We start from the raw sequence: 15000 nt of genomic DNA on the forward strand, positions 1-15000 counted from the left end.
AAATCGCATCAGCAAAGATGGCGCCTTTCCCGTAATTTCCCGTGCTCCTTTGTTTCTTCTTAAAAACCCTCTTTCCCAGTTCCCATCGCGTTCCTTCCTCAGAGACCCAGTGGCAGATAGTCGGGGCGAGGGAAAGTCTAAACGAGCGGAAAAATATGGCACGAAGAAAAGTAAAAACAGGGGGAAAAGAGCCCCTGGGGACAATGTCTTACCAGACCAGTTTAAAGTTTTCTGGCACCAATCTTGCCTCGTCCCTGTACGGCGTTCTTCTAGTCCCTATCGGTCAATTCATTTCGGTGACGTATCCCAGACGAACGGGCGGGGAACGGCCTCACATTTTCGCATGGACCACGTGACCCGAAACGCTTTGGCCGCGCGGAATAATGAGGCCTAGGGACTAGGCAAGCACCAATCAGCATCTGGTAAGACATTGTCCCCAGGGGCTCTTCTTGCCGTTCTTTACTTTTCTTCGTGCCATATCCCCCCCCCCACCCCCGTTTAGACTTTCCCTCGCCCTCACTATCTGCCCCTGGGTCTCCGAGGATGATCGCGTTCAAAACGGTCCAAACTGGCAGAAACTTTTTTTAACTGGAAGATGTAAACCCTATTTAAATTTATTCAATTAAACACCCCCCGATGTTTATAAAATTTTAAGCGTTTTCGATGCGGCGTTTATTTTTAAATCACATTTCATAAATCATTGACAGCAATTACGATAAATATTTTTAAATATATGTAGACACTAAGATGTCTAAAGTTCCAAGGTTTCGCTTTTCTGGCGGGATAGAATGGTTATTGTCTGGATGATGTAGATAAAGCTGTCATAAATGTTCCTCGTATAATCCTGGAATAAACGCCGCATGGGTGAGAGAATAGACGACCGGAAATGCGTCTGTGTTCGCAGGTTAGACATCTGTGTTTTACCGTCGGGGCAGGCCTTCTACTCATGATCTGTGGAACCTGTAATCCGTTACGAGGTGAAGATTTCGGTTTAATCGCTGCATTCCTGTGAACTCTTGCCTACGTAATGACCAGTGAATTCACACGCGCGATAGTTATGAAATTTCTGCCACCTCAGTTTTCTTGAATTTGAGGTAAATGTCTTCACAGCAATGGCCCATTTTATAGTTACAGGTTGAAACGAGGCTGGAGTTGACCTTGTTTTGATACAGCCCTTCCTGCTTTATTATTATTTAAATCATATGAACCTAGGATATGACCTCGCTCTCCATGAGTTCCGGGGACTCAGATTTTTTCTTTGTCCCACGCTCGTGACATGCTGGTCATTTCATCTTCACATAAATCACAAGTGTCCTTATGCTAACCATTATTTTCAATCAAGCATAATTTCCATTACAAAACGAAGGAGGTTTGTATCAAAACAAGGTCAACCTCAGCCTCACGTTCACTCAAAGGCTAGGGTACCAAGTCCACAACTGTAAAATGGTCTATTTTATCCATTCAAAGATTTTTCCGCCTGATCGAATACAGGAGTCATCGTGAAAAATGTACTGCCTTGGTACTGCTCATAAGCCATGTAGTAATGCAGATTTCAATACCCCATGTTCGATACTGATGACTCCGAGGCTTTATGAAAAAAACTGCAAATTTTGCACAACTCTATTGTCTCCCAATTCCCAGAAGATATGAGCATTAAGAAAAACCACAAAATATAAAAGTATGACCAGAAAGCATCGAAGTCACATTAGAATTTTAAGAAAGTGGAACCTCTATTCAGGGACACCCTCGCGACCAAGGAAAGTGTCCCCTGAATAGACGTGTCCCTTTAATAGAGTAAGAGGTTATGGGCTGGGGTTTGTTAATAATTAACCGAAAAAAGAAAATATATTGTTTTCATTTTGCCTCTGAATATGTTGCAGTCATTAATTCAATCAGCTAGATAATGTATACAAACAACCACGTAACCGTTTCTCTGCAATATTGAGTGTTGATTTGCCATGTTGTGAAAGCTGTCGTTATCGTGACTAGTGTACACTTTAATAACTAAGCAACCTTCTTTGTTGTCAGTCACGTTTTGAGTACTATTAAATGCGTCACCCAAATGGAGGTTAAACCTGGGTACCGGGACAAAGAAAAAGTGTCCCATTTCTATGAACAGAGGTGTCCCTTCAACAGAGGTAAAAGATACAAAGATTGTGTGAGCATTTTTCCGGAACCAAATTTTGTGTCCCCTGAATGGAGGTGTCCCTTGTATACAGGGGTCCTAGAGGGGAGGATCCACTGTATATCTAACGTGAGCTATTTGAGACTGGTTGCGGCAATGACTAACGGATTCACTTTCCAGACAAGTCCCCCATAAGGAGGCCACATTGGGCTCACGTCTCATACCCACTACAACAAATATTTTTTTTGGAAATTTCCGGTTAGATCAAATCTTAGTCACGTTATACTGTCATGTTATATAATTGGGAACAGCGGGATAAGAAGAAGGGGTGCATTGTGGAAATGTGCCAGTTAAAAATAATATATGTCTTTTCTCGTTTCAAATAGGTAACTTCATTTTTCATATTTGTTATTCATACTAGGTGAAATTGATGGTATGTTTGTCCCAGAGCAATCCCCTGTCCCAGAGAAAGGGGATTTGTATCTCGTGAATGGTTAGTTGCAAAGGGTCTATGTGACCCATCATGTGGTAGCTTGGTTCCACTGTTGTCGGAGACTCGACAACTATTTTCAGTGATTTGAAATCATGACAGGCGCATTTATTTGATTATTCATCTATTGCTGGTTTGAACGCGACGTTACGGCGGCCATCTTGGTGGTCACAAACAAAAGAATTTCTTTCTTCTGGGAACTAAAGTCTATTTTCATGTAAATTCTTCGAGAAAAAAGTCTATTGTTTTGACCCTAATATGGCCTCCTTGTCACATGGTTGCAAACCAAGAATTGTTTTGTTAGTCGTTCTGAGAACTTCAAGGTGCCTCACTCATGAAATGGGGAAGTTTCATGGTGTTGCCGACAGGGTGCAATCACCAAACCACGTAATGCAACAGGTTGGAAAGACATGGAACAATAAAAGTACCACAGAACAAAAGCAAACCAACAATGGTTTCCGCAACACAAAGAAACACCCAGAAATGGTGATTTACTTTTATCCAAGAGTGAATTTGAAAGTAATGGAAAGGTTAACACCGACCCAACACTTTCCACCTTTTTATTCCAACGTGAGAAAACAGCCGACATCTCGCGACCTAGCCTGTGTACAGACCCCCTCCCCTCAGTAAAAATTGGAGAAGGGGCGCCAACCCCTTCTCCGCTTTTAACTGAGGGGGAGAGGGGGAGTCTGTACACAGACTATTCGCGACCTCTCTGTTGGTTTTGAAACGTGAAAGGTAGTTATTGTAAATCGATTATCGCCTACATCAATGAGATTTTTATTGATCAGCCCACGGCTACTTTCGCAGCCCTTTTCTGTAATGTCCGCATGGGAAATACGTAATAATTTCCAGATGGTTTTCGAGCACGTTTTGCTGATTATAAATTTAGTGTTTTCAGCATAGTTAGTTCAGTTCTAGTGTAGACTTCATGGTGTTAACTTCTGTTAGCCATTTGGGCTTTCTTTCTATCTACTACTCGTGCTCATCTACTGTCAAGGTCAGTTTGCCTTTTGAACCAAGATAACATTGGTACGTGTGCAAACTAAAGTGAGTATAGATTTCCTTTTATTTACAGTTTTTCAGCTTCGACTTCATCATAGTAATAGTTTTCGCTTAGTTTTGGTAATTTACAATATCGTTGTTGTTATTTTTTCTGTTTATTCGAGCGATCTATTTTTAGTCTTGTCATCACTGATTTACAGTGGTTTCAGTTCTTATATCGCTACTCTTCAACATGAGTATGCTGATTGATTGATACCAGCAGTAATTATCGTCGTATTATTTTCCCATAGTGCCCTATGGGAGGCATTCGCTGCGCTACCAAGGACCTTTCATTTGGTCAAAGGTCAGTAGTGAGCTCGGAAACTTGACAAGCCTCAAAGCATTTAAGAAACATATACGCGGTGTGGACCTTTCGAGCCATATGGATGATAATAGTAACTGCTGTGACCTGTGTAAATGTTGTGTCGTGTACATTTGTACATAGTTTTTAGGTAAGATCATTAATTTAAAAGTCATGTAATAGATTAGTGTGCTAGTACGTAGGAAAGTGTCCCCAATTACCTAACTTTCAAGCTAAATAGATTGACACTAAAATAAAGTCATTATTATTATTATTATTATTATTATTATTATTATTATTATTATTATTATTATTACTATATTATTGTGGTGCTCTGCTAATATTTTACAATTTCTCCTAAATTTTTGTATCCTTTCTGACTAGATACTCACTGGTGAGTTTTGCTATGGCTCTGGTTTATTCAAGATCATTTTTGAAAGCAATATCATCACCAGTCTCTGCAATTCAAACGCGTTGCAGTTCCGACTTCTGGTGTCGCCTGACTGAACTCGGCATTTCGAGAGTGAAACCAACTCGAAGAGGCTGTTGCGGAGGACGAAGAAAATTCAGAATTCTACCACAGCAACAAACCCTGCAGTGCGACTCTTCTAGGGACGATTTAATTTTTTTAGACACTCCACTACAAGAGGAACCCAGTGTTACCAAAGTGTTATCTCAATGCAGCCAAAGCAGGCGGTCCGGACGGTATTCCTAATTGGATACTAAGGGAGTATGCGGAATTTCTCGCCTGTCCTGTCTCAATCATTCTAAATGCCTCTTTCAAGGAACAGCAGCTCCCGAGACCCTGGAAATTGGCAGACGTCACTCCTTTACCCAAAACCAAGCCTGTTAAGGAGATCAAGAAAGATCTGAGGCCTTTATCGTTAACACCGAGTATCTCTAAGGTCGCAGAGGACTTTGTCGCCACAGAGCACGTAAAGCCAGCTGTACTGCGCTCTCTGGACCCAAGCCAGTTTGGTGCGATACCGAAGTCTTCGACAACTTTTGCCCTGTTGGAGATGCTCCACGAGTGTTCTCAAGGGACTGATGGGAACGGTTTGACTATCAGGACACTCCTGTTTGATTACAAGAAAGCATTTGATCTAACTGACCATAGTATCTTAGTAAGGAAATTATGCGCGCTTGACATCGCACCTGGCGTCATTAATTGGATAACAGATTTTCTATCAGCTCGCTCACAGAGAATCGAACTCTCTGAAGGCTGTCTATCCGAATGGGGCACAGTACCTTCGGGCGTTCCGCAAGGAACCAAACTAGGCCCTTCGCTTTTCTTGATCATGATAAATGATCTAACAGTCAGTAATGCTTCTATTTGGAAATATGTAGACGACACCACAACATCAGAGGTAATAAAGAAGTGACAGTATAGCGAGGCTCGAGGTATTGTAAATAAGGTAGTAAATTGGTCAATCAGAAACAGAGTCAAGTGAAACACAGACAAATGCAAGGAGCTCCGCATTAGTTTTACATCAGATTGTGACTTTCCTCCAGTAGTCATAGGAGAGGAGTACATAAAATTAGTTAAAGATGCTAAAGTTTTAGGTGTTACTATCTCTAGTGACTTAACATGGAATATGGAATGCGCACATCACGGAAGTTACTAAGAAGGCAGCTAAGAGGCTCTATTTTCTTGTTCAGCTAATACGTACGTTCTTGTTCAGCTAATACGTGCTCTCCGTCATTGACTACGCTGCGCCAGTTTTCCATCACGCGCTACCAGCCTACATTTCGCAAGAATTAGAACGCGTTCAGAAAAGAGCAATGCGAATCGTATGTCCTGGTATAGAATATCAGCAAGCTTTAGCGCTTATAAGTTTACCAACGGTTGCGGAGCATCACCACAACATTTGCACAGGCACGTTTGAAAGCATAATGAGTGACCCGAACCACAAGTTAAGAAAGTTGTTGCCGCCTCTTTATAAGAGCGACTATAATCTAAGGCACGCGCGCACTTTCACTTTGCCGCATTGCAAGACAAATAGATTTAAGAACAGTTTTTTTATGGCCTCAGGCAGAATTGTAAATAATTTTTAGGTTTCTTATTATACGTTTTTAGTCTTAGCTGTTACAATTATTACTCATTTTTACAATTATTTGTATAAATTATTACCATTATGTAAATACGCAATTCAGCTTATGCTGCAATGTATTTAATAAAGTACCTATCTATCTATCTTATCTATCTATCTATCTATTATTATTATTATTATTATTATTATTATTATTATTATTATAGACTTTTAGTGTCTGATTTTCTAGAGTTATCTAGTTATCTCTCGCTATTCTGGAATTATCGATTTCAATCATATATACTATATTTGTACTTTATGTGGTTTTAGTTGAATAAGTTTTCGTTCGATTTTATCGCTTTCAGTTAGAACCGATTTGTCCCTACGGAGATCGACCTTCAGAACTCAGAGACCTATTGTCTCCGTCCATTTTTCTGTATCAAGTTGTGACCTTTGTGCAAGGAACATTGATCTGTGGTTCAATAAATGTGTTCATGTTATACTACCCTCACTTTTATTCGAGTTCATTTTATGTCACGCACCGTGTTAAGTGATTTACTTGGATTTTTGGTTCTGGTACTCTGTCCTTGTAAATTTCACCCTCTACTGATTCACCCGCGAAATGACGTTTGAAGAATGACCGAAGACGACGAGTCACTACTAACGATAAAGTAATGCATCTGATTGGTTCAAGCAAATTTCCCGCGCTGCACGACCAATCAGATCTAGGAAGTGCAACGTCCTCAGTATCGATAGAATTTCTGTACCGCGTATAATAGAGGTGCAGTAACTTGCAAACCTCGCGCCGGGTGTCTCGTGGGTCACTTAAGTTAAACCCTGTTGGGTGGGTTTAGAAACTGAATGGATGTCCAGTCCTTAAAACTCCTAGCATCGGAAGAAACACGGCCAAGGTAAGTAACTGAAACCAGTATTTAACCCAGTGTGTGAGAAATTTACTCCGGTGGAATATGAATTCAAAGGTATATTTCTTCATATATTTTTTTTTTCACGATAAAAAGCTTAACTGAAACACATTCACGATACACAAAAAAAATCTCGTAAAAAAAAGTTTGACAGAGTTACAAACCAAGTCATTTACACTTTCTAAACTGTTTATGTGATGCAAATACATTATAAAGGTCTGCGGTATCGTCACTAGGGAACTTAAGCACCAGACGTTCTTGATTCACGTACGGCATGGCTAACCACACGCAGAACTGGATGAGGGACGCGGTTTGCGTGCCAAATGCAAATCACCAAGCAAGACAACGTGAAACCATCACGAAGGCCGAGAGAATAATTCAGACGAAAATGCGTTTCAAAGATTTGCGTTAAGTTTTGTTTCTTTCTTACGAAGAAAACATGATTTCAGACGAAGAATTTCTACTTTTGTATGACGCATACTCTTCAAAGAACCCAGAATTTGAACCTCAGCGCGTTTTGAAGTCCGTGACCGCAGCTCAAGAATGTCTTGACACGCGCAGTGGCTGTCATGCTGCAAAAATACTTCCGGTTGGCGTCCGTGGTACCAAGAACGTCTGGTGCTTAAGTTCCCTATTATTTTACGCTGAACCGCTAAGCATATCAACATTGTAACTCTCCCACCCTTAAGCTAGAAAAGATCAATCTTAATGCTCTTTACGCATTATTACTTTCACAAGAAAATGAAGTTGGGAGCATTTTACTTCAAACAAAATACTTAATTCTCTATTTTGTTTTTGCAAAACACGTCATGACATATGAAAAAGGTGTAACAAAACATTTAAAGCGTTAACGTCCCAAACTGATCAAACCTAACAAACAAAAAAGGACCAAATTACGTCCAAATTGATATAACCTAAAAATTTTAACACCGACTTCATAACGACAGCTATCAAAATTATCCGAAATTATAAATTATAACTTAGAAAAATTGCCAAAATATTATTACAACAAGTAACAAAGCATGCCAAACACCCAACTGATACAAAGAAATACAGACCAACAAATGTCTGCGAGTAAGTTTCAAGTAACTCTCACTTCCTTGAGACCTTATCGCTAAAATCATTGTCACAGTTTCACATAATTATATTCTAATAATTGTGGTTAAAGGGAACGTTCTAACTCTGATAACGCAATAGATCAGCATCTCTAAACCAAGAGTCTCTCTTACAACAGTCCCGCAATTAATGTATCGTACTTCGATATGCTTCAGCCAAAATCTTATGATATTACAAATGATTGTAACCCAAAAAATTGCTGCAAGACTGTAAATGTTAAGAAACTTATTCCTTACAGAGAAAAGACTAAACACAAAACGTCTTGGAACCTTTTGTAAAAGGAGATTCTTGAGGGTCTTCAACCCCTGACAGCACCGATCAGACTAGCAACGTCGAAAAAACTGGAACTGAATTCTTTAACAAATGGTTAAAACCACAAACATTCTTGCTAGACTGTAAATAAGCCGAAAACTTAGTACAAAACGTCTGTATACAGTTTTCTTTTTTAAAAAACGGCTGAAGTGTCCAAACGTTCTGCCACCCTAAATGCACCAATCGGACCAGAACCTAATACTGAAACTTCTAACCATACAGGCGTCGAGCGCTTCACATAAAATCACTTCCAATTGCTATAAAGGAATTAGCAAATGATTCGTTGGTAACAAATTCACTTTTGAACTTTTCATAAAAATAATAGTGGTTCCCCATCGCTTGAATAAGCTCACCTCTTTTAACAAAACTTAAATAGAACAGTATGTGGTACATACCTACACACTCATCCTCCATCAAGCTTTAAAAAAATAACCTTATAATAACATATTATTTAAAGTTTGGCGTTAACTGAAACAAACAACTATGTATTAATTAAGAACTCCGTATTTAGTGCTATTAATACAAACAGGAGAGTGCCTTTAAGCAACGAGAAAAATGAAGCAGATCCGATCTCATTTAACATCTTTTGATGAGCTTGAATTTACAAGCAAATACCAATAAATCATTATACACAATTAATTCACAGAATGTTGAGTACGTTGTTGACGTTTACGACGTTGGGTCCAAAAACCTCATATGGTCATCATAATGTTCACGAAGCAACGGCTTAGTCTTAAACATCTCAAGGCAAATCCAACAACGGTGTCTTTCTTCATGCACTTTCAGATAACTCCTCGAAGAAAAGAACTTGTTACACTGCTTGCACCTGAATGGCTTCTCACCCGTGTGTATTCTCTCGTGTACTTTCAGATTTCCTGGTTGGCTAAACGTCTTGTTACAATGCTTGCACTTAAATGGCTTCTCACCTGTGTGTATTCTCTCATGTACTTTCAGATTTCCTGCCTTGCTAAACGTCTTGTTACAATGCTTGCACTTAAATGGCTTCTCACCTGTGTGTATTCTCTCATGTACTTTCAGATTTCCTGCCTTGCTAAACGTCTTGTTACAATGCTTGCACTTAAATGGCTTCTCACCTGTGTGTATTCTCTCATGTACTTTCAGACTTCCTGCCTGGCTAAACGTCTTGTTACAATGCTTGCACTTAAATGGCTTCTCACCTGTGTGTTTTCTTTCATGTCTTTTCAGACGTCCCGCCTGGCTAAACGTCTTGTTACACTGCCTGCACTTAAATGGCTTCTCACCTGTGTGTATTCTCTCATGTACTTTCAGATTTCCTGCATGGCTAAACGTCTTGTTACAATGCTTGCACTTAAATGGCTTCTCACCAGTGTGTATTTTCTCATGGTTTTGCAGATCTCCCCTACGGTGAAAGGCCTTGTTACAATGCTTGCACTTAAATGGCTTCTCACCCGTGTGTATTCTCTCATGTATTTTCAGATTTCCTGCCTGGCTAAACGTCTTGTTACAATGCTTGCAGTTAAACGGCTTCTCACCAGTGTGTATTCTCTCATGTACTTTCAGATTTCCTGCCTTGCTAAACGTCTTGTTACATTGCTTGCACTTAAATGGCTTCTCACCAGTGTGTATTTTCTCATGGCTTTTCAGATCTTCCGTATGGTTAAAGGCCTTATTACAATGCTTGTACTTAAATGGCTTCTCACCAGTGTGTATTCTCTCATGTTCTTTTAGATTTCCTCCCTGGCTAAACGTTTTGTTACAATGCTTGCACTTAAATGGCTTCTCACCTGTGTGTATTCTCTCATGTATTTTCAGATTTCCTGCCTGGCTAAACGTCTTGTTACAATGCTTGCAGTTAAACGGCTTCTCACCAGTGTGTATTCTCTCATGTACTTTCAGATTTCCTGCCTTGCTAAACGTCTTGTTACATTGCTTGCACTTAAATGGCTTCTCACCAGTGTGTATTTTCTCATGGCTTTTCAGATCTTCCCTATGGTTAAAGGCCTTGTTACAATACTTGCACTTAAATGGCTTCTCACCAGTGTGTATTCTCTCATGTTCTTTTAGATTTCCTGCCTGGCTAAACGTCTTGTTACATTGCTTGCACTTAAATGGCTTCTCACCAGTGTGTATTCTCTCATGGTTTTTCAGATCTCCCCTACGGTTAAAGGCCTTGTTAAAATGCTTGCCTTTAAATGGCTTCTCACCTGTGTGTATTCTCTCATGTACTTTCAGATTTCCTGTCTGGATAAACGTCTTGTTACAATGCTTCCACTTAAACGGCTTCTCACCAGTGTGTTTCCTTTCATGTACTTTCAGACTTCCTCCCACTTTAAACGCCTTGTGTTTGTACTTTAAAGGCTCCTGACCAGTGTGTTGTCTTTTATGTCCTTCCAGGTTTCCTGCATAGGTAAACTCCTTGTTACAATGCTTGCACTCAGTACTACTCAGCTTTGATGTATTGACCTCGCAATCGCTTCCCTGTAATGACCGAACGGACGAGGTTGCTAAGTGATCTATTATATGGCGTGTTTAGAGTTATTTTTAAAATGAATACAATAAAAGACCGGAATTTTCAACATCCGCGAGTAAGAGGTCATTCCACCTCGTATTCATTAAACGGGAACGAACCTGGCGATACGATTGAAACCACGAGACACAGTTTCGTTAATGAAAAATTTTGGAACTGAGCCCGCGATCAATTAAAAACCACTAAATGGTCAGCGAATAACTTTTCCAAAAACGTCACCTGACCTCAATGAGTTAAACATTTGAGTCTGCAATACAGTCACGTGATACACGTAAGCGGGTAGCCATGTTTTACAGCTGTCAATTGACAATAATATAGTTGTCCACTATCAAGTTTTGTTCAAAAACAGTTTGTATGCACCTTAGACACCTGGCTAGTAATGCGCGGTCATTACAAGAAAATCTTGCGCAGTCATTACAATGCCTTGTTACAATGCTTGCACTTAAATGGCTTCTCACCTGTGTGTTTCCTTTCATGTGCTTTCAGACTTCCTGCCACTCTAAACGCCTTGCGTTTGTACTTTAAAGGCTCCTGACCAGTGTGTTGTCTTTTATGTCCTTCCAGGTTTCCTGCATGGGTAAACTCCTTGTTACAATGCTTGCTCTCAGTACTACTCAGCTTTGATGTATTGACCTCACAATCGCTTCCCTGTAATGACCGAACGGACGAGGTTGCTAAGTTATCTATCATATGGCCTGTTTAGTGTTATTCTTAAAATGAATACAATAAAAAAACCGGAATTTTCAACATCCGCGAGCAAGAGGTCATTCCACCTCGTATTCATCAAACGGAAACGAACCTGGCGATGCGATTGAAACCAAGAGACAGTTTCTTTAATAAAAAATTTTGGAACTGAGCCCGCGATCAATGAAAAACCACTTAATGGTCAGCGAATAACTTTTCAAAAAAACGTCACCTGACCTCAATGAGTCAAACATTTGAGTCTGCAATACAGTCACGTGATACATGTCAGCGGGAAGCCATTTTTTACAGCTGTCAATTTTACAATAATATCGTTGTCCTTTATCAAGTTTTGTTCAAAAACAGTTTGTATACACCCTAGACACCTAGCTAGTAATGCCCGGTCATTACAAGAAAATCTTGCGCAGTCATTACAACGCCTTGTTACAATGCTTACACTTAAATGGCTTCTCACCTGTGTGTATTCTCTCGTGTACTTTCAGGTTTCCTGCCTGGATTAAGGCATTGTTGAACTGCTTGCACTTAACTGGCTTCTCACCAGTCTTAAATTATTCAGGTACAATGTTTCGTGTTTACCGAGACACTTAATGTGCAGAGATACCAACTTCGAAAGATCTTAGATCTGGAGATCGGGAGATCTCTTTTGTAACATTACCCTAATATCAATACCCTCCTCCCCCACCCCTCCCCAATCAAGTGATGTGTGTGAAATTGCCGAATTCCATTCTATCAAATATATTTTTTTTAAGTAGGGACAGCATGGGCTGAATTTCAAACTAAAAGGATATTTAACAATTAATGAATGAGGCTGAGTATCTTATGAAGAATTGTGCAGATCGAGACGAGGGTGTTATCGGTCGAGGCCGTAGGCCGAGGCGGATAACACCCTCCGAAATCTCCATAATTCTTCATATGATACGAGAGCCGAATTCAATAATTGTTTTACTATTCATTCAAAATAATTCCTAGTTTAAAAACATGGCTAAAACATGCTTACCTCCATCGATCCATCGATGTTAAGTTCATCTTCGATAGTGCACGTTTAGGTTTGTCCATCTCCGCAAATATTCTCCAAATAGCAGATGTCGCCCTTCGAGTTGTCTGCTCGCTGTTCTTGGCATGTTTTTAGCTATTTTTTCGCCTAGTTCTTACTTTTGAAACGAGTGAAATGTCCGCCATTTTTCAAGTTCACAACCAAAACAACTCAACCTCGTCCCCAGGTCTTCTCGGTTAACGGTGCCTTAACCTGCGAAAACGCTGCATTTTTGACGTCATTTTCTCGTTAAACACAAAATTCTTCCAAATTTGGTCATCAGTAACTGGTTATGGTGAATTAAACGTGTGCTTTTAGCCAATCAGAATCGGGAAAATATTTTGAATGAATAATAATGAATATTAAGGTGCCTTACTACAGTTTACAATTATTGACTTTTTCAAATTGGAACATTTTTAGCAACTAAAGGTCTCTTCTGAACTTTTTTATCACTGCAATTGATGTAAATTATCATTTGACCTCCTAAAAACATTTTATTGTGCAGTATAACTCAAAATATGGTGACCGAGGACCCACAAGGGGACTGGAAACTTTATACGCTTTTTCTTAAAAACTAGCTGTACGACCACATCTGAAAATTTCAGCATATATTTTGTACTTACAAATAATATTATTGTTTTTAGAGAGACAGAAAGAAAACCTATAGACAGCATTTTTGCAAAAGCCAAAAATGCGGAATTTTGTCCCTATTTATAATAACTAAAAACCTGTCCACTGGATTTGTTTACAAAAATGTTTATTATTTCACCTTTTTGTTCCCTAACAATCCTCAAAATTTCAAGCCAGGTCGTACGCTAGTTTTTAAGGAAAAAGACCTTACAGGTCTAGTTTCCACTTCCCTTTTTGGGTTCTCGGTCACTATATTTCTCGTTAAACTTGGCAATAAAATGTTTTTAAAAGGTAAAATGATAATTTACATCAATTGCAGTGATTAATAGTTCAGTAGAGGGCCATCGAGGCCTGTGGTTGATAGAAATTTTCAACTTTGAAAAAGTCAATAGTTTTCATCTGAAAACTGTTAATAAGCCACCTTAAATTCTTTAATAAAATGCCCACAATGGAAAAAGAGCCAAAGAAATTCCCCCAGGGTGGAAAAGTTGTCTCACATGCCATCTTGGAGAGTGGGGAGGACCTGAGAATGAGGGATAGGTGGTGTGCCATCTTGGAAAATGCCCAGTGGTCATTTTAATGAACTTCTTGCACCATGTAAGGGAATCCCAGACAGTCTTGGATTCCAGATTCCAGGCAATGGACTCTGGATTCTTTGTCAGTGGAACTTGCATATAGATTTCAACCATTCGTTAGGTTCCCGATTCCTAGAGGTGTATTTTGGACTTCAAAGCCCAAAATCCAAATTCCATCAACAAAATATTCCTGGACTCTGGATTCCACAAGCAAAATTTTCCTTGATTCGAGATTCCCTTACAAGAACGAAGTCCCCACGGAGCGGGGGGGGGGGTGTACTTTAGGATTTTCTGGGTAGGGATGTGCTGCTGGGACTCTGGAACTCTTAACCTATACCAGAGCTAGTTCAGCTGAATTTTGCTACCCTATTCTAGAGTATACTCCCCAAATCCCCCCTATCCTAGAGTAGCTGTTTTCCAGAAACTACTGAGGTCACTAGCACAGTAGTCTAGCCAAAACAAAACCTTATACCACAATCCCTAGTCTAGATAAAATCGTCAACCAACTGATCAGTTTCCTGAAAAGTGATAACCTTATTCTAGACCCAAACGCTCTGATTTATACACCCTATCCTAGAGCAATCTGCTTGAAAACCATACCCTTCACAGCGGCACATACCTATATAGCCCATATATGGCAGTACTCCTCCCGGACGAAGTTACATACCCATCAGCCCAGTTACCGGGTGGTATTTAAAACAACAGGTATTTTGTCCCTCAGCATTGAGAAGAAGTATTCGCAAAAAACCTCATTTATATCAAAAATTTGTTTTCTACTCACATGTTTTTACTTGATGAAGTTTTCGATATAGTGAAAGGAATGCTACGGCCCTGTAGATTTGCTAGTATACTCCAAAATGTCAAATTAAGTGAAATTCTGGACGTAATGGCACCTCTTTTGCAAGACTAGAAATTTTTGAATAAAGATTTTAAAAAAGTTGAACCTACACACGTACCTCTTGATCTTGATGTCATCTTGTATGCGTTTCAACCAAGATGGCGCCTATAATTTTCAATGGTTTCCCATGCTCCTTTGTTTCTTTTTAAAATCCCTCATTCCCAGCTCCCACCGTATTTATTCGATTAAACGCCGTGGCGTTTAAAAAATTCTTAGCCATTGCAATGCAAAGTTATTAAATTTCAAAATCAAATCTTATAAATTACTGACTGACAACAATTACGAAAAATTATTTGAAAACAAGTTCCAATG

General features: G+C 39.5%; 1 protein-coding gene across 1 annotated transcript in view; it reads right to left on the reverse strand.

Annotated features, from left to right (window-relative positions):
* Window positions 1-15000, reverse strand: part of LOC140932100 (uncharacterized) — a 28504-nt gene that overhangs the window by 5346 nt on the left and 8158 nt on the right. Inside the window, exons 3-5 of the mRNA XM_073381756.1 lie at window positions 11282-11545; window positions 9033-10836; window positions 8737-8759 (exon numbers count right to left, since the gene is read on the reverse strand). Coding sequence (XP_073237857.1) covers window positions 8737-8759; window positions 9033-10836; window positions 11282-11545 — 2091 coding nt within the window. The remainder of the gene's footprint in view (window positions 1-8736; window positions 8760-9032; window positions 10837-11281; window positions 11546-15000) is intronic.

This window comes from Porites lutea, chromosome 3 (assembly GCF_958299795.1).
Source record: "Porites lutea chromosome 3, jaPorLute2.1, whole genome shotgun sequence".
NCBI lineage: Eukaryota > Metazoa > Cnidaria > Anthozoa > Scleractinia > Poritidae > Porites > Porites lutea.